This window comes from Phoca vitulina, unplaced genomic scaffold, assembly GCF_004348235.1.
Source record: "Phoca vitulina isolate PV1807 unplaced genomic scaffold, GSC_HSeal_1.0 scaffold5, whole genome shotgun sequence".
Classification (NCBI taxonomy): Eukaryota; Metazoa; Chordata; class Mammalia; order Carnivora; family Phocidae; genus Phoca; species Phoca vitulina.
The window spans coordinates 60,054,820-60,081,560 of record NW_022589708.1 but is presented as its reverse complement, the minus strand read 5'-3'; the positions used below and the strand labels follow the sequence as shown (position 1 = coordinate 60,081,560).

At 38.7% G+C, this 26,741-nt stretch overlaps 1 protein-coding gene across 3 annotated transcripts in view; it reads right to left on the bottom strand.

Moving 5' to 3' along the window:
• Window positions 1-539: 539 nt before the first annotated feature.
• Window positions 540-26,741, bottom strand: part of RNASEH2B (ribonuclease H2 subunit B) — a 71,252-nt gene continuing 45,050 nt past the window's right edge. Inside the window, exons 7-11 of one of the 3 annotated variants that reach the window (XM_032403081.1) lie at window positions 21,844-21,949; window positions 19,196-19,277; window positions 17,555-17,597; window positions 13,416-13,496; window positions 9,409-10,810 (exon numbers count right to left, since the gene is read on the bottom strand). In XM_032403081.1, the coding sequence (XP_032258972.1) occupies window positions 10,694-10,810; window positions 13,416-13,496; window positions 17,555-17,597; window positions 19,196-19,277; window positions 21,844-21,949 (429 nt within the window). In that variant the 3' untranslated portion in view covers window positions 9,409-10,693. Of the gene's footprint in view, window positions 1,823-9,408; window positions 10,811-13,415; window positions 13,497-15,333; window positions 16,767-17,554; window positions 17,598-19,195; window positions 19,278-21,843; window positions 21,950-26,741 lie in introns of those variants that run through there. The other 2 variants (XM_032403083.1, XM_032403080.1) reach the window with 2 other exon arrangements.

The window sequence follows — 26,741 nt, the reverse complement described above, 5'->3', positions numbered from 1 at the left end:
AAAGAAGCAGATTCAGGGCTGAGGAAACACCTAGAGGAGCCTGGGCAAAGGTGGGGGTAGGGGTCATTTTTGCCTACGCTTGTCTTTTTAACTTTTTTAGGCATATATCATGAATTACTGTGTAAAGATTAAAATAATGAATTTTTCTAATTTAAGTGTGTTGAGTTTAAAGTGTTAGTAGTTCTTCAAAGTTCAGAGGCCAATGGGGTATGAGGTTGGGGCACAGGTAAGAGAATGGGGCTTCCAGTGACAACTTACGTGTCACCAGTATTCAGTGACTGGTCACCAAGGAGTGGGTTAATATTTGAGGCAATAAGTGAGGGGGTGTGTGTGTGTGTAGAGGTGGGGGGGGGGAGAAAGAGAAAGAAAGGAAGAGGAGAAGAGAAAGAAGCAGGGGGCCAAGGACACAATGGATAAGTGGAGTCAGGGAAGACACAGAGCTGTTCCAACAAGACTTTCTGAAGTTGGGGCAGCCTTATACACGTGGGAGCATGGTGCCCACGTGGAGGTTTCCCAGAAGTGTCTTTCGGGTGGAGAAAGAGATAAGGGACGGCCATCACATTAGCTGGTTCTCCTGCCCTGAAATGAGGTCCTGAGAGGCAAACTGATTTGCTCAAGGAGGCACAACACACTTGGCAGTAAAACTCCAGTGTTGGCAGGTGATTTCTGCCGAGCACTCCCTCTTGGAAGCCTGTCATACACCCGATTTCCACAGTGGACTCTCTAGAGTTGTGTTTCTGAAGAGGAGGGTTCACGTATCAACTACAGAGCATCAACTACAGGAATATTAAAAGTCCTTCAAAGTTAATGCAAATTTCTATATGTGAAAGGAGGTGTGGCAAAAATGACAGAGCACTTTCTAGAACCAGGTTCTACTTACCTGCTGGAATCAGAGAATCAGAAACAAAGTTGTTTCTTGAAGAAGAGGTTTGGGGTCCTGTGTGAATGCAGGAAGATGACTGAGTGGCTTCTACCCTATTCCTCTTGTGTGTCACGTGGACGAGCCAGCTCAAATCTCTGGGTATTTTTGCACAAATCCCTCCACTACCCCCCTAAAACGTATTCACTGTGCATCAGAATTCCCCACTAAATTACTTTTTGGCCTCTACTTTCAACTTTCCCCCCATGTCTTATGCCCTCACTCTAAAAAATAATAATAATACACATATTAGACTTCTTTTAAAAATGAATCAGTGTTTATAACTCCAGCAGATTGTAAAATGCACATGTTCAGTTATCATTTTAACTTAGTAGCTGCCAAACTGATAAGGAGTACAGAAAAGTCAGGCTTTTTCTTTTTTCTTTGAAGTCAGGGTAGGAAGTTGGCTCGTCAAAGCTTTTAGTGTGGAATCAAGTACTGGTAGTCAGCACACACGTACATACACCACGCTAGCTAGCCCCAGGAGAGGACACAGGCCAACGAGGGCAGGTTTTAGAAAGGACCCCAATTTTACCATGCACCTTCTCCTCCCACTGTTTTGAAATCAGAATCACTACACTGTACAATGGGAGAAAGGCCGGGGGCCGAGGGGTGATGTGGCTTGAGTTCTCAGACTGTGGACCCTCTGGGGGTGCATTCAAGTTCCACGACGGAGTCGCCTCCAGCGCAAAAGGCCATTACCCAAATGCACTAGTGGTGTTAAAGAAATAGATCGTTAGTGGTTAGTTCTTTAAAGTATACTTTTCGGCATTTGCAGAATTTCTAGACGGTGCAGAAGAAAAAGTCTTAGCCCCTTGAGAGTGTCTTAAGTTATAGAAGAAGCAGCCAAGCTTTGTGTTGGACCTGCTGTCACTTGCCCCTTTTCTGTCTTTGTGCTGCCACCTAGAGAGAAAAGGAAAACATATGTTGTATTCTGGTGAGCGGAAGCAGTCACCTCAAACCCCAAGCACTATCTGCACCTTCTAGAACAAAAAAGCAAGGTGGGCTGTTTTAGTTCTGAGAAACGGCAGCCTTATACTTTTGCTTCTGAGGGAAGACCTCAGATAAGGGGCGGGGTTCCTGCTGTGGCCAGCCTCCCTCCCTGAGCTCATCCTGGGGCTAATATTGGTCTCCTGGAGGAGCGTGGGTGCGTAGGAAGCATATTTTCTTTCCACTGTTCAGAGGGAGTGAAATACAAAATCTTAAGGTCACCCAAATTTATGGAATGCACACCATCATTTTAGAAGAACACCAAAAATATAAAAACACATGAAAACAAGGTTCTAACACAAAAATTCTTACTCTCTTTCTACTCGTTTCCTTTTCCTTTTCTTTTGAAAGGCAGATCTATTTTTTTTTTTTTCAAAAAGTAGGAGGCCAACGTATAAAAAATAGATAAACGTAGACCAGCTGGAGGCAGTAGTGGCCCCTTATATCTCTCTGAAGAATGCCTCTGAACACGTTTAATGGCAACATGCTGGTTTCTGACCACATACAAGGTCAAACATAATTTATTCTGCAGCTATTATGTCTTCAAAAAAATTTTTTTTAAGTTGATGGCAATCAGATTTCTATGCCATAATGTGGACAAGTTGAGGTTAGACCTTCCCTAACCACCTGCCTCCGAAGGACTCTGTCACCCTCTGCTCAGCCTCTTCCATAGCCCTGGACCATGTGTGACATGCCCCCTCCCGCCTGCTCCTAGAGCAGAAACTTCTTGAAGGCAGGTGTTTTGTGGGCCATGTTGACAGCTGCATTTCTAGTGCCTAGAACATTTGGCATGTAGCAGGTGCTCAGTATAAGTTCTTAAGAGGAATACATGAATCTGAGCTTGTCCCTTGGCTTTTTTTCTTTTGAAAGAATGAAACAGGGTGCCTGGGTGGCTCAGTCGTTAAGCATCTCCCTTCAGCTAAGGTCATGATCCCAGGGTCCTGGGATCAAGCCCCGCATCGGGCTCCCTGCTCGGCAGGAAGCCTGCTTCTCCCTCTCCCACTCCCCCTGCTTGTGTTCCCTCTCTCTCTGTCAAATAAATAAATAAAATCTTTTTTTTTTAAAGAATCACATGACTAACTTTAATTATATACATATTCTGATTAAAACACATGTGTAAGGTAACAATTCTTTGAACATCTATGAAGTCAATTCCTCTATAAATCATATCTGGTGATCCCTCCCTCCCAAATAGGCTTGATTCATGTGAGACCATCAAAGTAACATTTATTAACAAAAGTACAGTAAATGCTAAAAAGCTGGCAGCTGAATTAAAAGTCTGGCATGGAAATACACCAGCTGAGTAGAAGCTTTAGTCAAATTCTGGCCCACCACTGCCGAGGATAAACTGACCAGCAGAATTCATTTGGAATAGAGCAAGACGATGAAGCACAGTAAATCTGATTTTTCCTTCCTTAAAATAAAATTCACAATTAAACCAGACTCATGATGGGAAAACGGTCATAAAGCTACACACACAATGGTATGAATAAGAAGCTGAGGTCAGTCAGCAGAAAGGAAAGAGGCCCAGGCTTGAGGATAGAAGGGCAGCAGTGGATGCCGCTCTTTTCGGTCTGCGGCACCTACTTTTCACCAGAGTGGACCAGGGGCACACCCCCTTTCCGGTCTACCTCAGGGGGTAGTTGTGAAGATCAGTGTAGCTACCGATAAGTGGTTGCTGCGGAGCCTGTAAAGGACTATTAAACATAAGGTAGGAAACCTCTTTGTCAGTCTAATGACCCTGAGGAGTGTATAAATCCCAGCCTATGAAAGGTGTATAAATCCTGTCATGTCTTCCCATTATTCAGACGAGTCAAACCCTGTGGACATCTTCCAAAGACACTAAGAAAATACCAGTGCCCTTCCCATCCTGGCCTGGGAGCTCTCTGTCTTCCACGAAGAGGTCCGACTGCTCAGTGCAGCTAACTCTGGAGCTCTCCAAAGCTTGGGTTAGTCTGGAGAGAGGGCTATTTGGGAGGACATATGTGATACAAGGTGTCTAGTCAAGTTACATCACCTTTAATAGCAGAGAAAGTCAGTCCTAACCATGTGTGGAGACTATCCTTCAAATCTAGTGTTGGCACGACTTCCCAGGGTGTAACGGAAGTCAGTTCCTCTGGGGAGAGGGAGTTTGGTGTAGAAAGTCTGGGAGTCTGAGGTCCTGAGTTGACCTTCTGGCTCAGCTCTTTATTCGCTGTGTGACCTTGGGCTTTTTCAACTGTAAAATGGGGAAATAACACCAATGGTGCCATACTGTTTCTAGAAGGATTAATCACATAAATTCATGTGAAAAGTGCTTAAAACCTGCAAAGCACTTGGTCAGCTTTTGTTATTACTTCCCAATAATTGTGCTCTTCACATTTCTTTTTACTGCAAGGTAATGTAATCTATGGAAAATGAAGAAAAGAGACAAATATATGCCAGGAACACCTCAAGAGCCAGAATGAGCATGTTGGCAGATTTCCTTCCACACTTTCTTCTAGGGAAAGAGATAAGATAAGCCAACTAAAGAATTGAGAGGAGTGCCTGATGCATGGTAAGCACTGGATGGATACTAACTCTACAGCATTTCCTCATGGGTATAAAGGAGATAAGGCTCCCCATGCAGCAGCAAATGCAGGGAAGGACATAAAAGGACTCAATGATCTAGTCTCATTTCACAGGAAAGACAGGACTGTGGGCCAGCAAAGCTAGTGATTTGTTCCTGGGCCCACAGAGTTAAGGCAGGACCGGGACTACAACCAGGGACAGTAATAATCCAGCTACTTTAAATTAATTGGTCTTTTTAGTCCAATTACTTTTACTTTTTAAAAGTAACCTTCTTAATTTAGTTTGAAACATGGTTGGTCATTTATCTGTTCACTGATATTGTCATAAATTTGCATGTAACAAAAGCAACACTGTACATTTGGTTAAGTAAATGGATACTTTTTAGTTTCTCACTTCCAAATTGCCTTTGTGTCTTGCTAAGTCTCCTAGTAAGAGAAATATGATCCTGGGAATGGGCTGTAGCACACTACAAACACACCCAAACTAACAAAACACAATTCCACTTGACATCCACATTAAACCTGATGGAGGAGAATCTCTTTGGGAGTGCAGAACCAGAGAAGTACAAACCTTGAAAGATGAGAGAGCCTGAGAGCCAGAGTACAGGGAAAATTTAAATTGAAGATAAACCAGACATAAAAAAGAAAAGAATGTTGGCAATCCGAGATCCGTTTCAGAAATATGTATGGTTTGACAAAAACGATGGAGGCTCTTGTGTGTGTACATAAGTGTTTTTATAGTTTGCAGAAATTTTTTGAAGCTTACCCCAAATCAGCACATTCATCAAAAAGATAATAATGTAAGTAAAGAGAAGTGAAGGGCCGAGGGATTTAAGCAAGCCCTTTGGGTTGGCTGTCCCTATCCTGACTGCTAGGGCACCCAGCCCCACAACTCTGGCTGTTGTGGGGAATAAAGGACTTATACGTAGAGCAAAGTGCTCAGAACAGTACTATGTAAATGTTATACAGTGTGTGTTGTTATCAGAATCACTATTAGTATTATGAAATGATCACATGAGAAACAGGATATTAGCATAGTTTCAAAAACTGTGGGGCATTTTTACAAAATAACTGACCAGTATTCTCAAAAGTTTGAAAGACAAAGGAAGACTGAGAGGCTCAAACATTAGAAAAAACAGAAGAGATATGACAACTAAATACAATGTGTAATGATGGACTGGATTCTGGAATAGAAAAACAACATTAATGTAAAAACAGGTGAAACTCAAATAAGATGGTAGATTGGTTAATAGTGTTGCATTGTTGTAAATTTCCTGGGCTTGGTAATTATACTTTGGTTACATCAGGTGTTAACATTAGAGAAAGCTGGGTGAAAAGTATAAGTAAACTCTACTGTTTTTGCAACTTTTCTGTATGTCTAAAATTATTTCAAGATAAAAAATAAAGAAAAAAAAAAGAAAGAGAAAGAGACCCAGAAGTGACAGAGATGATGCAACCAGTAGACAGGGACAGTAATGAAGTATTTAAAGAAAACACAATGAGAGAAATGGAAAGACAAAAAAAAAAAAAAGAACCAAATAGAGCATCTAGAACTGAAAATTCCCATATTTGAAATAAAAATTCACTAGCTGAGCTTAATGGAAGATGAAACACTACAAGACAAAGTAAACTTGAAAATATAACAAGAAAACTGTCTAACATGAACATAAAACAAAACCAAACCTAGAAACTCAGTGAAAGGACGGGTGGGCTATTATCAAGTGGTCTAACATACATGTAAATGAAGTCCTAGAAGGTGAGGGGGTGAGCAGAAAAAAGCAGAAAAATATTTAAAGAAACACTGGCCAGAAATTTTCCAAATTTGATGAAAATTACAAACTCAAAGATTCAAGAAGCTCAATAGACCCACAAACAAGTTAACACAAAGAAAACCACATCAACACATCATAATCAACTTGCTGAAAACTAATAATAAAGAAAAAAATCTTAAAAGAAGCCAGGGAAGAAAGGGGACACCGTTTAATATAAAGTAGAAGAAATAAAAAAATTATCACAGATGTCCCATCAGAAATAACATGAGCCACAAGACAATGATTCTCTGACAGGATCAAAGAAGTTAAAAAATTTTTAGCTGGATTAACCAAGAAAACAAAAAAGATACACATGATCAATCAGGTATGAAAAAAGAAAATGACTACAGATCCAGATATAAAAAAGATAATAAAAATATGAGAAACAAGTTATGCCAATAAATTTGACAACACAGATGAAACAAACACATTTCTTAAAAGACATAAATTACTAAAACTGGCACACACACATGCAAAAGAAAATTAGAATAGCTCTATATCTATTATAGAAATTGAATCAGTAATTAAAAACTTTCCTAGAAAGAAAATTCCAGGCCCAAATGGCTTCATTTGTTGAATTCTGTCCAATATAAAAGGAAGAAACAATTACTAATCTCATATAAACTCTTCCAGAAAATAGGTGATGAGAAGATATTTCTCAATTCATTTTCTGAGGTCAGTTTTGCTCTGATACCAAAACAGAATTATTACAAGTAAGGAAAACCACAGACCAACATCCTTCATGAACAGAGATAACAAAAATCCTTAACAAAATATTAAGAAGTAAGACACAATACTGTATATGAAAAGAATAATACACTATAGACCAAGTAGGGTTTATCCCAGGAATGTAATGTTATTTTAACTTTCAAAAATCAACCATTATACTTCAGATATTAAAAGATAATCCATTATTAAAGGAAAATGACATGATCATCTCAATAAATGAGGAAAAAATATGTGACAAAATTCATATCCATTTCTGACAAAACTCGGTGAACTGGGATTAGGAGAGAAATCTACAAAAACCACACACATTGATCGATAGAAGCAATGAGCACATCTTGTGCCTAGATTTTGGTTTCTAAATATCACTCTCCGTGAACAGGAACTCTGGCTTTTTAGGAGAAAGGCTGATTCACAGCCTGGGCAGAAAGAGTACAAGAGCCTGGAATACCCTGTCACAGAAGAAGAAACCCACTGGACAAAATACAAAATACAAAATCTACAAGTCCATACTGATATAAGTTCATAAATGAATAAATAAGTAGAGACAGGAAAGCTATTCCTCCTAAAAAAAATGCCAGCTAAATATAAAAGAAATAAATATAGAAGAAATGAAGGAGTTAGAAAAATCACCAGTCGATTCTAAACCCTGTGGGTGAATTTTTGATGAGGAATAGTATAGCTAAAAGTCCCAGAGTATTTCCCACAAATTGCCTATTCATTACAAAGAAAAAAGTAGTAACTCTGCAGTGGATAAACCTGTGTCAAAGGTTACCACCACCTTAATCAAAGTGAACATCTATTCATTTTGATGAATAGGTAGGTAGTGGGTCACACTATTACTCTTGAGATGGTGCACTGAGAAAGACACATTGTTACCTCTGTGGGCGCCCATAGGTATTGCTCGAATCTAATCAAGAGGAAACATTAGGCAAACTCAAAGTGCGGAACATTTACCGAGTAACTGGCCTGTACTCTTAAGTAATGTCAAGGTCAAGTAAGACAAAGACCAGGTGAGAAATTCTTCCAGATTGAAGACTGTAACAATAATGAAAAAGAAGTCTCAGTGCTAGACAGTTTTTACCGTTTTCTTTAATATGGTCCAATAATAGAATATTCCAATGCAAAATTATTCCTTCCGGAACATTGGTAAAGCTGGGAAGGTAGCATAATTCTAACACTGAAACCTAATTGCAATATTGCTTTTGAATACAGATGTGAAAATTCTAAGTAAAAGCCCAGAAAAACTAATTAACAACTAGATTTCACATGGCTAACCCAGAAGCATACACTGTGGTATTCTTTATATAATGTCAGGTAAGGGTTATTGTAGGAACTCAAATACAGTTCAACAGTGATAAAGACTCCCTCGTCATCTCAAGAGGTGTCAGAAACATGTTTGATACCAACCAACACCAATTACTAATTAAAACTTTAAGGAAACTAAGTATGAAAGGAAATATCAAAAATAGATATTCTTTATCATATTAACAACAGCTAGTGTCAGAATTAATGGTAACATACATTAATCAAATCACAAATCAGACCGATTGACTACTATTAATACTCTTCAACACTGTTCCAGGTATTCTCACCCATGTTATAAAAGATATATCTCACCCAGGATATAAAAGATACAAAAGTGGTATAACTATTAGAATTGAACACATTTTTTTGAAGATTATTATAATTTATGCATCAAACCCCAATGTGAATATAATAAAAAATTAAATTAATAGTTCAGTAAATTGGTTATTTAAAAGGTAAATATATAAAAATGTAAAATTTTACCACAAAATAGCCAGTTAGAAGATCTAAAAAATAGATTTCATTAATAGCAACAAAAATACCTAGAAATATGCCTAAAAAGAAGTACCTATATGAAGATGAAGAAGCAAATGTTAGTGAAAGGTATGGTTAGGATTTTAGCAAATATAGAGAAATACTATATTCCTGAATAACAAAAAGGAATTTTATAAACATGTCTGTTTTTCCCCCAAATAATTTATGTGTCTAACAAAATCTCAATAAAAAATCCCCTTGGAACTTACTCTTAGAACCTGACAAAATAATTGTACAGATCTAATGGAAAAATCAACAGGTGAGAAAACAATCAAATTAGAGCTTTATCTCACAGCATATTTAAATACAAATTCTGCAGATGATTTAAGTAATTAAATATAAAACAAAAAATTAATTATTAAAAAATGAGAAGAAAAGAAGTGACTGGTTAACTTTCCTGCAAAGGGAAGCATCTTTCTAAGTATAACATCGATGTAAAGGAAAAGTTTATATATAGATATATATGTCTGTCTCTATATAGTGGTATGTTACCATTTATATATATATACACATATATATATATGTCTACATATATATATGTGTCTACATATATATGTCTACATAAAAACCAAAAACATCTGCATGACAAAAAAATCATATACAAAATTAAAGACAATTTACAGACCAAGAAAACGTTTACAATGGACAAAAATTAATGTCTTTAAGTCACAGAGTATCTTTAGAGTCCATAAGAAAAATACTGACACTCCCACAATTTAACAGAGGACATGCACAGATAATGCTCTATAAGATGATGAATGGTTAAATAAATGTGAAAAAATGTTCAATATTATTAATCAGGGAAATGTGAATTAAAACCACAATAAAATGCTTTTTTCCCCCACTTATTTGCAAAGCTAACATTCAAAGCTCACAAGGTGGCAGTGAATAAGAGAAGAACTGAGACCACTCTGTGTTCCAGTGCAAGATTCTGTATACTTTCTGTGAAAGATCTTCCCACAAATATGTATTTGGAAAATTCAGTTATAAACTGGGAAGCCCACATCTAAAATCCATTCTAAGGGAGCAATAAAAGATATGAGCAAATATTTACTTGTAATCTGATTCTTCAAACAGTGAACATTTGTAAGCCATCTAAATGTCCACAATAGGGTCATGGTCATTAAATAATCACATATCCAAAGAATTAAAAATGACCATCATTAAAAAAGCATATTTATGAAGCCTACTTTAGTAGCCTGGGAAAATACTCACAAAATGATGTTGCCAAGAAAGAAGATGATACAATTACTATTATAATTCCTTAAAAAAATTATTATTATAAGAACATGTGCCATAGGATCTCCGGGTAATGTCAAGTTGGAGATTACAATTTTAATTTAATACCTTTCTCTATTTTCTACAACAAACACAGATTCATAGAACAGAAAATATTCAACAAAAGATTTACCAAAAGCTCAAGGCTTTTAAAAAGTAGTGGTTTCTCTGATCGCTGTAATCGGATTTCTGTCCGTACGCTGGAAACCATGTTGCTATTGCTACCATGTGGCAGAATGGCATAGAAGAATAGGCATACACTCAAATACTGTCACATGTCAGTTTATTGAGGAAACTGGGATGCTAGCTAGAGGTTAACTCTATTCACTTGATTACTTTTCATGATGTCAAACAAGAGTCTGAAGGCCACAGGCCATGAAAGTTACACAATGACTTTCCCACATTTTGTTCAGAAACACAAAAATCAAATACCAAGAAGTGTTCGACTCTGCAAATTGCCCTCATTTTTTTTTTTTTTTTTTGGTAATTAAGGGTCAGGAAGCACAGTGGTGTGGGGGAAGGACAAAAATGGAACATGTAACAGGCAAATATTTTTGCTAGATTTCATTTTCAAAGTTTCAGATCTTTCCAATTTTTTTTTTATTTTTTGTAGCAAAAAAGGAATCAATACTTTTCATTCCACTCTTGTCAACTTTAGCCAAAGCCTTCTGAGCTGCAGTCATTTTGCTATTTTTCTGTTAAGGAAAATAAGAGAAAAACTGTTACAAATGTAACCTTTATAAATCGTACATGCAAATCAAACAAGACCATGCTTGTCTCAAAGTTCATGAAGAGAAGTATTTGCTGCTAACATGCTTCATAAGGGATTGATTATTATTATTATTATTTTTTTAATTCTGATTTCCATTCAGAATTCGGATCTAAGACACAAAATCTGGTAAAAGAGGCAGGAGAAAAAATCGCTGCCTTCTAAGGAGTGGAATGTTACAACCAACGGTTTACTTTGGGGGAGTAATTCTGGAGGGTGTATTAAGTACAATAACACCAATAAAGGAGCTGACTCAGGCAGTGATTGTCAGAGGAGGAATTCCAGCCTAGTATTACTGCGTGATGAATAATTCACCACAATGGACTGTTGCATTTTATTCATAGGCTCTACGGGAAACCAAGGACAACACCATTATGTTAAAAAAATAACCTGTACTGTAGAGCATCGGGGCCAGCAGGATAACTGCCCCAGTTTTCCTCCAACAAAGAAATACTTTTCAAAAAGCTGACTTCAAGTAACTCTGCCTTTGAAATTCCTCTCTCTTCCTGGTCACTGTTTTTTCTGTTTGTTTGTTTTGCTTTGGTTTGGTTTTGTGCCATGTCCTGGAACTATCACTACTAGAAGGTAAATAGCAGCTGATTCTACTTCAGCGCATCTCAACTTCTCCAGCAGAAGCAAACATGATGGGACTCAGCAAAGGAAAAAAAATGACGTCTCCCTGAGAACCGTGAGACAGTCACTGCCAAAGAACCTTTTAAGGGCACAGTGTATGATCCCTGAAATCTTGCTTCTCACATTCTGTCACTTACATTTTAGGAGGCTTGTTTTTTGACTGGATGGTGAAAAGTGACAGTCTCTTGAAACAAGTTATCCCCTGTATTTAACTGACATCCTGGTCCAACCCCTTATTTCCCTGGGGCTGTGCCCAAGTAGATACAACAAAAAGCAGCAGTTACAAGGGTGGGGCAGAATTAGTTCTCCCAGAGAAACTCAAAAACAACCCTGCTTACAGAAGCCATAGAGATAACTAGCTATCTTGCCAAATCTCAACTGGGATTTATCCCCTGACATCACATGCCCAGATAAATTACATATAGATCAAAGAATAAAATTTATAAAAAACATTAAATGCTAGGGGGTAAATGTTAAAAAATCTAAGAGGAAGTGAGTTTATCTTGGGATGGGCAAGCATAAAAATAATGAGAAAGTCACAAGGAAAAACAATTCCTACATTTAATCCTCAGAAAAACTTAAAACTGTTTAAAAAATCGAATGAAAAGGCTAAACACAAATTAGAAAATTATTTGTACCCTATATGTTGTGAAGTGTTAATAATTCCTAATCTAGAATAAGCTCTTAAAAATCAACAAGAGAAACACTACTATCCCAATACAAAAAACAGGCAAGGGGCATGAACTGACAATTTCCAAAAATGCAAATGGGCAATAAGCATTTGGAAAAATAATTAACCTTTCTCACCAAAGAAATGTACCGTAATTAGACAGTCAAAAATTTTCAAGAATAAAAATAATATTCAGTGTTGTCAAGAAAGCAAGATGAGCAATCTTGCAGCAATAATGGTTGGGAATTCAAATTTCTACATTTTTGGAAAGCATTTTATATATATATGTGTGTGTATATATACACACACACATAATCAATCATATATATGATTATATATGATGTATATCATATATATGATAAAATCATATATTATTAAGTATGATAAATATATATGATAAAATCATAATCATACACACACACACACATATATATATTCTCTCAATAATCATGGAAAGAGCTCATGTTTTCTAAGCCCTTACTCTTAGTTCTAAATTGTGTCTAATGAAATAATCAGAGATACAGACTATAAATGTTTATCACTTCATTAAAACAAAGAATGAAAAAAGCAGAAGTAACCTATGTGTCCAAAAATAGGGGAATGACTAAATAGATTATATTCCATATGGTGAAATAAAATAATACAAATGATTGAATATCATGAAACCATTAATAATTTGTCAAAGGATGCCTAATGACATGAGAACATTTTCACAATATAGTGCTAAATGAAGAGGATAGAACCCCAAACTGTAAATATATTAAAATGCCAATTTTAAAAGCTATGTATGTATTTATAATGTATGTATTATATAAAACTTTGTAAGAAAGGTTATGAAAATATTTGTTGGGGTGATTGCTGAATGGTAGGGTTATTAATAATTATTGTCATCATCATAAATTCTGGGAAGCTTCCAGGCAGTAGAGTTGACAAAAAATGACCTGTGGAGGTTCCCTCCCTCTGTGCCCCCACCCCCACTCTAAATATAGATGGCAAAGTGTAGGCATGCTCTGGCTAAGTATATTGCCTTGCCTTGGTTCATACAAAGTCTTCCTGGCTTGACATATTCATTGTCATTCACAATTTTGAATTACTGAGTCACAGAAATGCAAGTTAATAATCCTTCATGGTTAAAAATCACCATCAAGCATGAAATCATTCCTGGATGTCCTCATGCAGGATCACCTACTGAATCCGGGAATGTACTACTAGAGCTGGACACACATACCTTTTCAGTCTTCCAATCTTTCCTGTTAAACTTAGTGTAATCTTCTTTTGCTTCTACAGGCTCATCAGATAATTTTACTTTCTGCAATGTTAGAGCAGTGAAGTGATGTCAAATGTCACCTCGACATATCAATCCATTTTTAAAAAAACAATGGGGTCAATTTGGACCCGCATCAAGGCCAAATGGAACAGCAGACCCTGCAAAGGGGGCTTACTCTGCATTTTGCCAATTATCTGGGAGAATGAAGCCACATATACCTTCTGGGAAGCAGCCTCGGTGATGGGGGTATATGATAGGGTGAGTCCATGACCCAGCCTGGTGGGCAGTCTAGTGGTACTGATCACATACTTTGTATGTACCAGGACTGGGAGGCATCTAGACGACTGCTGACTTCCAGGACAGTCTAAGGGGGTGAAGGCAGGCACAGAAGTCAAAGACAAGAATTTCCTTTAAGGGGCCAGGTATCCAGCTAGAACCCCCACTTCATTCACCTTCTGGGCTGGGGGTGTAATGTCCATTTAGGAATAAGGCACAACATTATTCTGTTATTACCATTTTTGTATCGCTTCATGTTCTTACCTCCTTTCAATTCAACTATCTCATTTTGTCCACACAAGGACAACCTTGCAAGGCAAGCAGCCAGAAGGAGAAGGAAGCACAGAGAGATTAAACAAATGACTTAAGCCCACTTAGCAGAGGACAAGGCGTGAGAGCTCCATTTCTGTACAAGTGCTCTTTCCATGAGGCCCAATATAACTAAGTCCACCTTTACTTCATGTTTTTACCTTTAACATGAGCAGTCTGCACCAATGAACGTGGGAACCTTGTCAAGAGCTAGACTGTGGCTTTAATGTTCACATTATGGAAGGAACTGTGACACATTTACTATGTAAAAGGCACATAACAGGGCAGGTAAGTCTTAATATTTAACATAGAGAATTGACTGCACGTGACCACAACTTGGATTTTTGCAGATCTTTCAAGTTCTTTGTGGAGACACCAGGGTTGAAAGACCCAATGTGGATCTTCCCCAGGAAATGCAGATTTATTCCCAGCTTCCCTCTTCCTACCCCAGCGTTTGCTAAGCAAAGAGCTGTACAGTTAGTGTTAAAAGATGCCACGGCACATGTATAAAACCCAATGAGGTAAAACAACGTGTCTTGAAATTCTTCGCTGTAAAAAAACAGGGGGGCATCCTGGAAATACATAACATCATGTGGCAACACCTTCTCTTGGTCACCCAGCAATCTCTAGCAAATGAATCTTCAAAAGAAAAAGACTAGCTTATCACGAACGAACTACTACCAGCAAAGTATGTATATAAGCAATTTCCTTAAGAATATGTTTCTACTTAAAAATTAAGATCAGTAAAGGGCATTTAGGTGATGCATATTTTTACTAGAAAAGTATCTTCAACCAGGAGAGTGGAACTCACAGGTGATAACGATTAATGCTGTAATTGTCTCAAATTGCAAAAAGCTTAAAGTTATAAGATGGTTTGCTCTCCTCTGTGGCAAAATGTCCTACTTTAGGTGTCATTATAAACACTTGGGCATATTCACTTTTTGCTGGTAAGTCAAATGAAAAAATGTTCAAGGCAAGAGCTTAAGATGAAAAGTGCTTCTTCATAAATATACAGTGTTTAATAAGATGATGGACTTGCTCAGGTGTTTTAATGGCTCCTATCAAACAGGACACCAGTAATTAGTGCTCGTAAAAAATAAAATTATTGTGGTGGGCCTCTGCACTGAACTTTTTCTAACGTTACTCACAGCACATGCTGAATATGTTTGAAAGAATCACAACTGTTACACTTATTTGAATTGTTGTTATTTAAAAGACCAAACAGGGGCGCCTGGGTGGCTCAGTCGGTTAAGGGTCCGACTCTTGATCTCAGCTCAGGTCTCTATCTCAGGGTTGTGTGTTTAAGGCCCGCTTTGGGCTCTGCCTACTTAAAAAAAAAAAAAGACCAAATCGCTACAGATGTCAGGGGATGTTTCAGAACAAACAGAAAAAGGGCTCAGAAAGACAGTAACAAAGGCTATGACTGAATGGGTACAGTTCTGGAAAGAGAAGAACAAACAGCAGAGTACCACAGGAATTAATGCTAGGACGGGTCTTATTCTTACAGATGATCTGCAAGAAGGAACTCAAGAGTATCTCCAATCCACTGACTGCACTCAGTTCTGCCAGCTGACAGTGATAAGTTACAACGATGGAAGGGGGCAAGGGCTGGAAGCTGAGCTTCGACACAGGCAAATGTGATAGTAAGGAAATAATGCAAAACACATTAAGGATGACAGGTTTTATACTATCATTACAAACAGATACAAAGATACCTAATAACCACTGGAATGGATTTCCTGAAAACCATCAACCATATTACTGTAAAAATCAATCAAATCTGGGACACAGACAAGAAGGCTAGCAGAAGATGTTATCCTAAACTTGTTTAAAGTGTACATCATCCAGTGCAGTTTGCACTCCATACACTAGAGCCCCAGCAAGATATAATAGACCAGGAGACCTCGAACAGCAACTAAACAGTCCAGGAGATGAGGCTGAGATTTAGGAGAAACAGGATTGTGAGATCCAAATCAGGGCTTGGCAAACTGCCCACGGGCCCAGCCCCGCCGGCCGCCTGTTTTTATAAATGAAGTTTTGCTGGAACACAGCCGCCCGCATCCGTTTATGAATCGTCTGTGGCGGTCTCTGAGCTACCACAGCAGAGCTGAGGAGTTGTGACAGAGACCATCTGCCTTGTGAGGACTCAAACAGTCACGAGCTGGCCTTTACAGGATAAGCCTGCCGACCCCTGATCTAAATCATACACGATGACATCACAAACGATTTAAAGTTTGGAAATTAGCATAGGCAAACAGAAAACCGGGTTAAAAGTTAACGTAGGAAATGCATTACCCCGGATGGTATCAAAGTCCAAAACCTTCATTCATGAATGATCTCTAAGTTCCTAAGGAAGACAGATATTTGGAAGAAAGAAAGATGCTTCGTTTTTGGAAGCAGAAAAGTAAGAGAGGAACACATATGCCCATCGTCTTAGTTCCAGCAAGGCAATCATGCCTCTATCCCCTAGAGCTACTGTCAGAGATGAACTACTAGACTGGAAGAAGTATGGGTCTGACCTAGAATGACCTTGGGTCTTATAGCAACTGACCTCTGCCCAGCGCTATTCCTCCTAAGGAAAAAGGATGGCCCTCCTTTGACAGCCTGCTGAAAATGGCCCACAGCTAAGGTTGATGCACTTGAAATTTTCTGTCCTTCTCGTAAGTCAAAGTAATGAGTGCTTCTGGAACCACCACCACCTCCAAACAGGACATGATACACGAACACCTTGAAGGCAGGGAAAGAGGAAAGTTCTTTAACATCCACTTTCCATTCCCAAGGCATCCATTATTCTGTTGGCAAGAGAATGACCTCACTGACGAGCTGGTTTATTTCCCTGCCTCTGAGCAGCGCTCACTTGTCTGAGATCAGGCCTGGACTGAGGGATGCTGCGATTTGCCATCAGGTGTGGTTTATGGCTGGCTTCTCTACTCTCCGTATCTGGGAGACAAAAACAAGCTGCAGCCCACGAAGCCGAGGAGCTGTGGGTGGCAGTGTGAGAACATCTGGAAGAGGAAGGGGTTTTTGCAATACACAAGTTGCGTTGATCATTCCAAGCACAGAAAAAAAAAAGTTTGGCTATCCTTGCTCAAAGGGATTCTTTGTGTTGCAAAAATCATGCTCTGTTCACCTCTGCACCGGTAACAATTAGATCTGGCCAAATGAGTTTTAGTTATACGTTGAGTATTCCTGATGATTAATAAAGTTAATTGCAGGACCTGGCTAACTTAAGAAGGCTGAATTTTAATTATATATCTATGAGACTTTTAGGTAGGTGTCTGGCTACAACCAACTCTTATCTGGTTTTCACAGCGCAGTTTTTATCATTCAGGTAAAATCTACAAAAATAAAAATTACCGATGGAGAGCTCATTACAATCTTTAATCCACATAACATCACTCCACCCAAGGAGGATTTAGTATGCTTTAAAATGGACTAGTACACACTAAACCTATGTGGTAAAAATGTACTATTTTTCCAAGCCCCCCAAAGATATCTTAGTAACAGCTCCTTACCTTTGATGGAGGGTTTGGCAATGACGCTGAAGGTTTCGGAAGCCTATGGAATAAAAAATAAGAATCATAGTTATGGTTTTTCATAGACAAGCAAACAGAGAGACTGGGCCAACTGAGGACTTAGCAAGTGCTACTTTCATGGACTAGCTTCTCCTCCATGTGTCCTCCTGGACTATCACCTCAGTGTAAAGAATGACATTTCTCTAAATGAAGAAATCTACATTTTCTTCACATTGGAATTCTCTGAACTAAAAAGTAAATTAGAACTTATTTGTTGCAATGGAACTGCTTTTCTTTAGCCTCTATAAATTTACATTTTGGCATTGTAGTATTTTTTCCTTCATAAATGACGAATCCAGCATATATTTTTTTTAATTTAAATACAATTTAGTTAACATAGAGTGGAATCCAGCATATATTTAAAAGTGCAAATTATTTTAACTGTTGACAAAAAGTCAGACAAACTTGACTTTTCTTCAATTAAAGAGAAGTTTAAATGACATATCTTCCTTCGGGAACCTTTAACCAAAAGCTAATCACTTCTGAGGAAAAAAGATTCTAAAAAATAACGGGAGTACAAAGACATAGGTCTCAAATGAGACAAACAGGCACTGAGAAACCCAGGGAAATATTAAACAGAAAGATAGGGTTATCAATTTCCACCAGTTTCCACTAATTGTTTTTTAAAGTAAGACCTATGCAATTTGCTAAAAACAGCAACTATATATCTCTTAAGAAGTCACTTTATCTTCATGTATCAGAGGAGAAAGCTATTATAAGAATCTGGAAAAGCTATTATCACACCCATAAAATCTTAAGAATAGTTGCTAAAATCTAGAAAAGAAACACATTCTTTTCAGCCTAAGGTAAAGTCTTTATATTATATTAAATATCTTTATGAAGGATATAATAACACAGAGCAAATCATTCTTAAACCCATTTTCTACCCTCAGACACAGATTGTGTTTCATCCTTTGAGTTCCAAGTGCTGGGCATAATAAAGGTACTTGGCAAACATCTAATGACAGTGAAAATGGTATAAAACCTTTAAATGTAACTTTCAAAAATATTCTAGGGGTGCCTGGGTGGCTCAGTCATTTAAGTGTCTGCCTTTGGCTCTGGTCATGATCCCAGGGTCCTGGGATCGAGTCCCTCATTGGGATCCTTGCTCAGCGGGGAGTCTGCTTCTCCCTCTCCTTCTATCCCTTCCCTCCACCTCCCCCATCCCCCACTCTTGCTCTCTCTCTCTCTCTCTCTCAAATTAAAAAAAAAAAAATCTTTAAAAAAATATTCTACATTCCGTCTCTTGTTTCTTCTAATCTTTATTTCTCTTAAAATGATCTTCACATTAGTGAAGTCTAACTGGAGATAAAATAGTATAATGTTAACACTCTAAAATCATACCAACCCATAATTCCAGTCCTAATACTCATCAGTTTCTGCAATCAGTATCCACCAAATCAATTTGTTCCAATAAATCAGTGTCTATTAAAAATCACCTTCAAACCACAGTCTAGGAGGTAACTCAAGAATAATTTATCAGAAACAGTGATGTGATAAAGTCATTAAGGAACCTATTGCTGGGAAACCAAGAAGCACCAAGGTACTTTCTAATTGTGACTAAAGATGAATGATACTTACTTTAAATATTTTGATAAGTCATCACTTAATTCTTTAGGGATATAATCAGATATCAGACCATGTGCATAACGAATATAATCCTCTGAAAGAAATAGAATGGAGAGTATAAGGAAAAAAAATTAGTAACAGCTATGGTAGTTTTACAGTCAAACTGACCAGAGTTAAAATTCCGGCCTCATCTGGCCTTAGAGACTCACTTAAGCTCTTAGCCTCCATTTCCTCATTCGTAAAATGGGGATGCTAATATCTCTGGTTAGAGCAGTGAGCGATTTCATGGATGAGATATAACAGAGGGTGATATCAAAGATATGAGATGACAGAATACAGCAGATGCCCACCAAATGATAGTTAAAACAAAAATTCAGGGTCTTTTTCTTAGTTGAGGCCTTTGAATACAAATAAAGCTCAAAATTAGCTGTAACAACATGACATATTCATGCCTTTTAAAGACTAATCTTTTCTAGGTGTTTCCATATAGAATAAATATAATTAATGAATAGTAATGAATATATTCATTTAAGAGGCATAATATATGATATGTCTCTGTCAAGTACTTGCTTTATAAGAGTCCTGAACATTATATATATTCTCAAACTAATAAAAATGCCTTCAAAAATGTAAAAAACTAAGCTTGGTAGAAGGTATAATCATTAATTCTAAAGCATGTGGACACTCAGTACTAAAATGAAGCCGCAGTATCAATGAGATGCAGTTATATAAGTCAAAATCTGTTTTAAAGCCCTGTTTTTTAATTCAGTATTTTATGTAGAATACTAGAGGATAATCAAACTTAACATATGGGATAATCATACGGGGATATAAACTACCAAAAGCACTATCTCAGGTTTGTTGCTGGGATATTCATTTGCTTCTTTTTTTCTTTCCCTTCTGCCTCCAAACTAAGATAATAATTTGCCTAAGCATTAAAGTGACTGCTTCCTGGAGCACATAATCTCAAAGTCTTCAGTGAGAGATTTACACTACCAACATAGAACTGAAAGTTATCACCGGGCCCTTCTTAAAATGTGTTCTTGGTTCTAGGTTAGTAATTATCCGATAAGTCATGAATAGACAAAGGGAACTAAGAAAGCCAACACATTATTCGTTTGCCTCTTCTGGTAGCTTCCTGAACTAAAGATCTAAAAAAAAGGAAAGCTTACTTTATCGCTAGGCCCTACATGGCAATATAGCTGTGTCCAGACCCTTATATTTAGAGACTGGTACAAACACTGGATTCAGAGCGGAAGACGTGGCCTAGCTAGGATGGGTGACCTTGGATAACTCATCTACTCTCTGAGACCACAGTTCTTCACTTTTAAAATGAGATCTGTCTAAATAATCTCTAACATCCTTTCACCTTCTTTAAAAAAAAAAAAAAAAATCTATGGTCCATCCATCCACTCCTTCTCTTTTGTTAAAGCCAGTCAAAAACCATGAGAGCTGGTAAACTCAGTGTGGCCAAAGCTGTCCACTATTTCCAGAATGGCAGGAGTCCTCTACCATCTACATGTGCAAGGTGTTTTAAGGTAGATTTCTGCAAATCAAAGACTGCCTGAATTACCTTCAATCACAAACAGACTCCTGGTCCTAGTTTTATTTGTTTTAATGACGAAACTCAGATGCTTTGGAGTTGTATGCCCACAACAGGGGAACACTGAATTGGAGCTTAAAGTCAGAAAAGTTTCTGTCCCACCATTTGGGAATGTTAATTGCATTATATAGCTGTTTTTATTCAACTATACATACAAAAATAAGAGGACACTACACTGGAAAAAAACAAAAGAATGTACCATAATAACCTAAAAGAAAAAAAATTGCCAAGGGAATCAATTTTCATCTAAAATCAAAATATTAAGACCGATAGTAGGACATACACTTCTTGAGAATAAGATGCAGACAGGTGCAGCCCATTGGAAACCCAGGGCCACACAAACAGTAGGACAAAAAAAGTAAGAGTGTGGGCTTCAGAGTCAGGCAAGCTGCATCAGTTAGTAGCTCAGCTTCACCATTCACTCACTGTGGAACTTTGGGCGCAGCCTCCAGACTCTCACTGTCAAATAAGAGTTATAGGGAGGGTCAGCGGAGATACTGTGTGTCCACAGGCAACTCAAGCAAAGGGCTCGACAGACAACACACCCTCCATAAATGATAGCCAGAGTTGTTAGGCTGGTTATGACCATTAGTGCAAAATAAATATGTGTCAAAGGCATGATCTAAGTATCAATTAGTGACAGAAATGATCTATGGTAGAAATCTTACTGGGTTCTGAAATAAAATGCACACGTGCCACAAGATCCAAGAGAACACATGGGCAAGAATGAGAAGCTTCTGAGACACTAAGACTGTAAAATCGGGGACGCCTGGGTGGCTCATTGGGTTAAGTGTCTGCCTGCAGCTCAGGTCTTGACCTCAGGGTCCTGGGATTGAGCCCCATGTGGGCTCCCCGCTCAGCAGGGAGTCTGCTTGTCCCTCTCTCTCTCCCCCTCCCCCCCACCCCCATACTCGTGCACTCGCTCTCTCTCCTCTCTCTCAAGTAATAAATAAAACCTTAAAAAAAAAAAAAAAGATTTTAAAATGGTAAGACAGGCATTTATACATCAGCAACTTACTCCAGGCAAAAATGATTTCTGACAAAATGATTTACTCACCTTCCTTGTCACTGGAAACCTGGTCACCAGAGAAAAATGCAGTTGCCTGTACCCGGGCACCGACATTTACGTTATTGGTTTTTAAGGCTGATACAGTCTGATGAACCTGTGAAGTAACCAAAAAGGGAACATCAAGGTATTTCCAACTAATGTTAGAAATCCACCACCTTCCAGATGCTTCTCAAACCATTTAAGATGCAGGAAGAAGCATCTGAGGATCTAGAAATGTCTTCACCAGGTATCAGATGATGAGAGATGGCCACAGCATTTTGGGATGATGTCATGACATGGACTTCTTAAGGTCTACACAATATGAGAGCACTGGCTCTGGAGTTGGGCTGCTTGGGTATGCTCTGTGACCATGGACTACTTACTTAACCTCTCTGTGCCTCTATCTAATGGGGACATGAGTAGTACCTAATGCATAGTACAGCTGTGAGGATTAAATGAGTTCATGTAAAGCCCTTAGAACAGAACCTGGCACAAAGTTTATATGCAATCATTTTTCTAAACAGAATAAATCAGAAATTTCCTACTTCCTAGATGCTGGAGGAGCAAGATGGTGGAGGAGTAGGAGACCTGGATTTCGTCTGGTCCCAGGAATTCAGCTGGATAAGGATCAAACCATTCTGAACACCTACGAACTCAACAGGTGATTGAAGAAAAGAATAGCAGCAACTCTCTGAACAGAAAAGCAACCACTTTCTGGAAGGTAGGACGTGTGGAGAAGTGAATCCGAGGTGATATTCGGGAGGATAGACGGCGGGGGAGGGGGCCTCCGACGCTGCTTCTGGCAAGTGATAGAGCAGCGGAGCACAAAATCAGAACTTTTAGAAGTCGGCTCCACTGAGGGACGTCGCACCAGTGGCTAAGCGGCGGGTGGAACCCTCACTGGGACAGTGTGGTCTCAGGACCCTCGGGGTCACAGAAAGACCGGGGGTGCCTGAGTGCAGTAGAGCTCCCAGATATCGGAGCAGGGAAGCCGGTTGCAGAGACAGGGCCAAGGCCCGGGCTCTCAGCTCGGGGTTGCCATAAACCGTGATCCGTGGCACAGTTGGGCCACTGCTCCTCCAGCAGGGACCCAACAAGCGGCAGATCCGGGAAGACTCCCCTTCCTCCCCCAGGAGGAGTGGCACGGGAGCGCACCGCAGGGATCTGCTGGGTTTGGAGACTCCACACGGGGTCGGGTGCCAGAGATAGAAACGCTCGGTCACAGGCCGGGTGAGCACGGAGTGCCGCCGGAGACCGGGGAGAAGGGAGTGACTGACTGCTTTTCTCTGGGGACGCACTGAGGAGTGGGGCCCTGAGTACTCGTCTCCTCCGGGGCAGAGATTGGGAGGCCGCCATTTTCACTCTCGTCCTCCAAAGCTGAACGGAAAGCTTGCAGGGAACAAAAGCTCCCGAGAGCAAACCCGAGCAGATTACTTAGCCCAGATGGGGCAAGGGCGGGGCAATTCCGCCTCCGGCAAAGACATTTGGGAACCATGGCAACAGGACCCTCCCCCAGAAGATCAGCAAGAACAGCCAGCCAAGACCAAGTTTACTGATCAATGAGAACAGCAGAACTCCAGCACTAGGGGAATACAGCACATAGAATTCATGGCTTTTTTCCCAAGATGCTTTAGTCTTTCAATTTTTTAAATTTTCTTTATTTTTTTCTTTTTCTATTTTTTTGAATTTTTCTTTTTCCCTTTTTCAACCAACATCGTATCAATCCCTTTTTTATTTTTATTTTTATTTTTATTTTTTTTAAAGATTTTATTTATTTGACAGAGAGAGATACAGCGAGAGAGGGAACACAAGCGGGGGAGTGGGAGAGGGAGAAGCAGGCTTCCCGCGGAGCAGGGAGCCCGATGTGGGGCTCGATCTCAGGACCCTGGGATCATGACCTGAGCTGAAGGCAGATGCTTAACAACTGAGCCACCCAGGCGCCCAATCCCTTTTTTAAAAATCTTTTTTATTTCTCATTTTTAGAGTCATATTCTATCCCTTCATTGTAGTTAACCTTATTTTTTGTATATATATAAGTTGTTCTCTCTTTAAAATTTTGGGATACAGTTTCTTCTAACAGACCAAAATATACCCCAAATCTAGTGTATGGCTTTGTTCTAGTCTCCTGCCTGATCACATTCTCTCCTTTTTTAATTTTTCTTCTTTCTTTTTTCAAACAATTTCTTATCAATTCCTTTTATAAAATATTTTATAATTTTCATCTTCACAGTCATATTCCATCCCTTCATCATATTTATCCTTATTTTTGTATATATGTAAGTTTTTCTTTCTTTAAGATTTTGGGAGGCAGTTTCTTCTAACAGACCAAAATACACCCAAAATCTAGTGTGTGGCTCTATTCACCAGCCTGATCATATTATTTTTTTCTTCCTTTCTTTTCCCCCCGGTTGCAGGTCTCTTCTGATTTGTTTAGTGTATATTTTTCTGGGGTCGTTGTTACTCTTTGAGCATTTTGTTCTCTCATTCATCTATTCTTCTCTGGACAAAATGACAAAATGGAAAAACTCACCTCAAAGAAAAAGAACAAGAGGCAGTACCAACTGCCAGGGACCTAGTCAGTATGGACATTAGTAAGATGTCAGAACTCGAATTCAGAATAATGGTTATAAAGATACTAGCTGGGCTTGAAAAAAGATACTAGAAGATACTAGAGAATCCCTTTCTGGAGAAATAAAAGAACTAAAATCTAACCAAGTTGAAATCAAAACGGCTATTAATGAGGTGCAATCAAAAATGGAGGCTCTGATAGGATAAATGAGGCAGAAGAGAGAATTAGTGATATAGAAGACCAAATGATGGACAATAAAGAAGTTGAGAAAAAGAGAGATAAACAACTATTGGATCACGAGGGCAGAATTCGAGAGATAAGTGATACCATAAGATGAAACAATATTAGAATAACTGGGATCCCAGAAGAAGAAGAAAGAGAGAGAGGGGCAGAAGGTATATTGGAGCAAATTATAGTGGAGAACTTCCCTCATTTGGGGAAGGAAACAGGCATCAAAATCCAGGAGGCACAGAGAACCCCCCTCAAAATCAATAAAAATAGGTCAACACCCTGACATCTAATAGTAAAACTCACAACTCTCAGAGATAAAGAGAAAATCCTGAAAGCAGCTCAGGACAAGAGGTCTGTAACCTACAATGGTAGACACATTAGATTGGCAACAGACCTATCCACAGAGACCTGGCCGGTCAGAAAGGATTGGCATGATATATTCAGAACACTAAATGAGAAAAATAGGCAGCCAAGAATACTATATCCAGCTAGGCTGTCACTGAAAATAGGAGAGATAAAAAGCTTCCAGGACAAACAAAAGTAAAAGAATTTGCGAACACCAAACCAGCCCTACAAGAAATATTGAAAGGGGTCCTCTAAGCAAAGAGAGAGCATAAAAGTAACATAGACCAGAAAGGAACACAGACAATATACAGTAACAGTCTCCTTACAGGCAATACAATGGCACTAAATTCATATCTTTCAATAGTTACCCTGAATGTAAATGGGCTAAATGCCCCAATCAAAAGACACAGGGTATCAGTTTGGATAAAAAAAAACAAGACCCATCGATATGCCGTCTTCAAGAGACTCATTTTAGACCCAAAGACACCTCCAGATTGAAAGTGAGGGGGTGGAAAATCATTTACCATGCTAATGGACACCAAAAGAAAGCTGGAGTGGCAATCCTTATATCAGACAAATTAGATTTTAAACCAAAGACTATAATAAGAGATGAGAAAGGACACTACATCATACTTAAATTGGTCTATCCAACAAGAAGATCTAACAATTGTAAATATCTATGCCCCTAACATGGGAGCAGCCAATTATATAAGCCAATCAATAACAAAAGCAAAGAAACACATTGACAACAGTACAATAATAGTGGGGGACTTTAACACCCCCCTCACTGAAATGGACAGATCATCCAAGCAAAAGATCAACAAGGAAATAAAGGCTTTAAAAGACACACTAGACCAGATGGACTTCACAGATATATTCAGAACATTCCAACGCAAAGCAACAGAATACACATTCCTCTCTAGTGCCCATGGAACATTCTCCAGAATAGATCACATCCTGGGTTACAAATCAGTTCTCAACTGGTACCAAAAGACTGGGATCATTCCCTGCGTATTTTCAGACCACAATGCTTTGAAACTAGAACTCAGTCACAAGAGGAAAGTTGGAAAGAACTCAAACACATGGAGGTTAAAGAGCATCCTACTAAAGAATGAATGGGTGAACCAGGAAATTGAAGAATTAAAAAAATTCATGGAAACAAATGAAAATGAAAACACAATTGTTCAAAATCTTTGGGATGCAGCAAAGACGGTTCTAAGAGGAAAGTATATAGCAATACAAGCCTTTCTCAAGAAACAAGAAAGCTCTCAAATACACAACCTAACCCTACACCTAAAGGAGCTGGGGAAAGAACAGCAAAGAAAGCCTAAACCCAGTAGGAGAAGAGAAATAATAAAGATAAAAACTTTTGCACAGCAAAGGAAAACAGTCAACAAAACCAAAAGACAACCGACTTAATGGGAGAAGAGATTTGCAAATGACATATCAGATAAAGGGCTAGTATCCAAAATCTATAAAGAACTTACCAAACTCAACACCCAAAGAACAAATAATCCAATCAAGAAATGGGCAGAAGACATGAACAGACATTTCTGCTAAGAAGACATCCAAATGGCCAACAGACACATGAAAAGTGCTCAACATCACTAAAACCTCAATGAGATACCACCTCCTACCAGTCAGAATGGCTAAAATTAACAAGTCAGGAAATGACAGATGTTGGCGAGGATGCGGAGAAAGGGGAACCCTCCTACACTGTTGGTGGGAATGCAAGCTGGTGCAGCCACTCTGGAAAACAGTA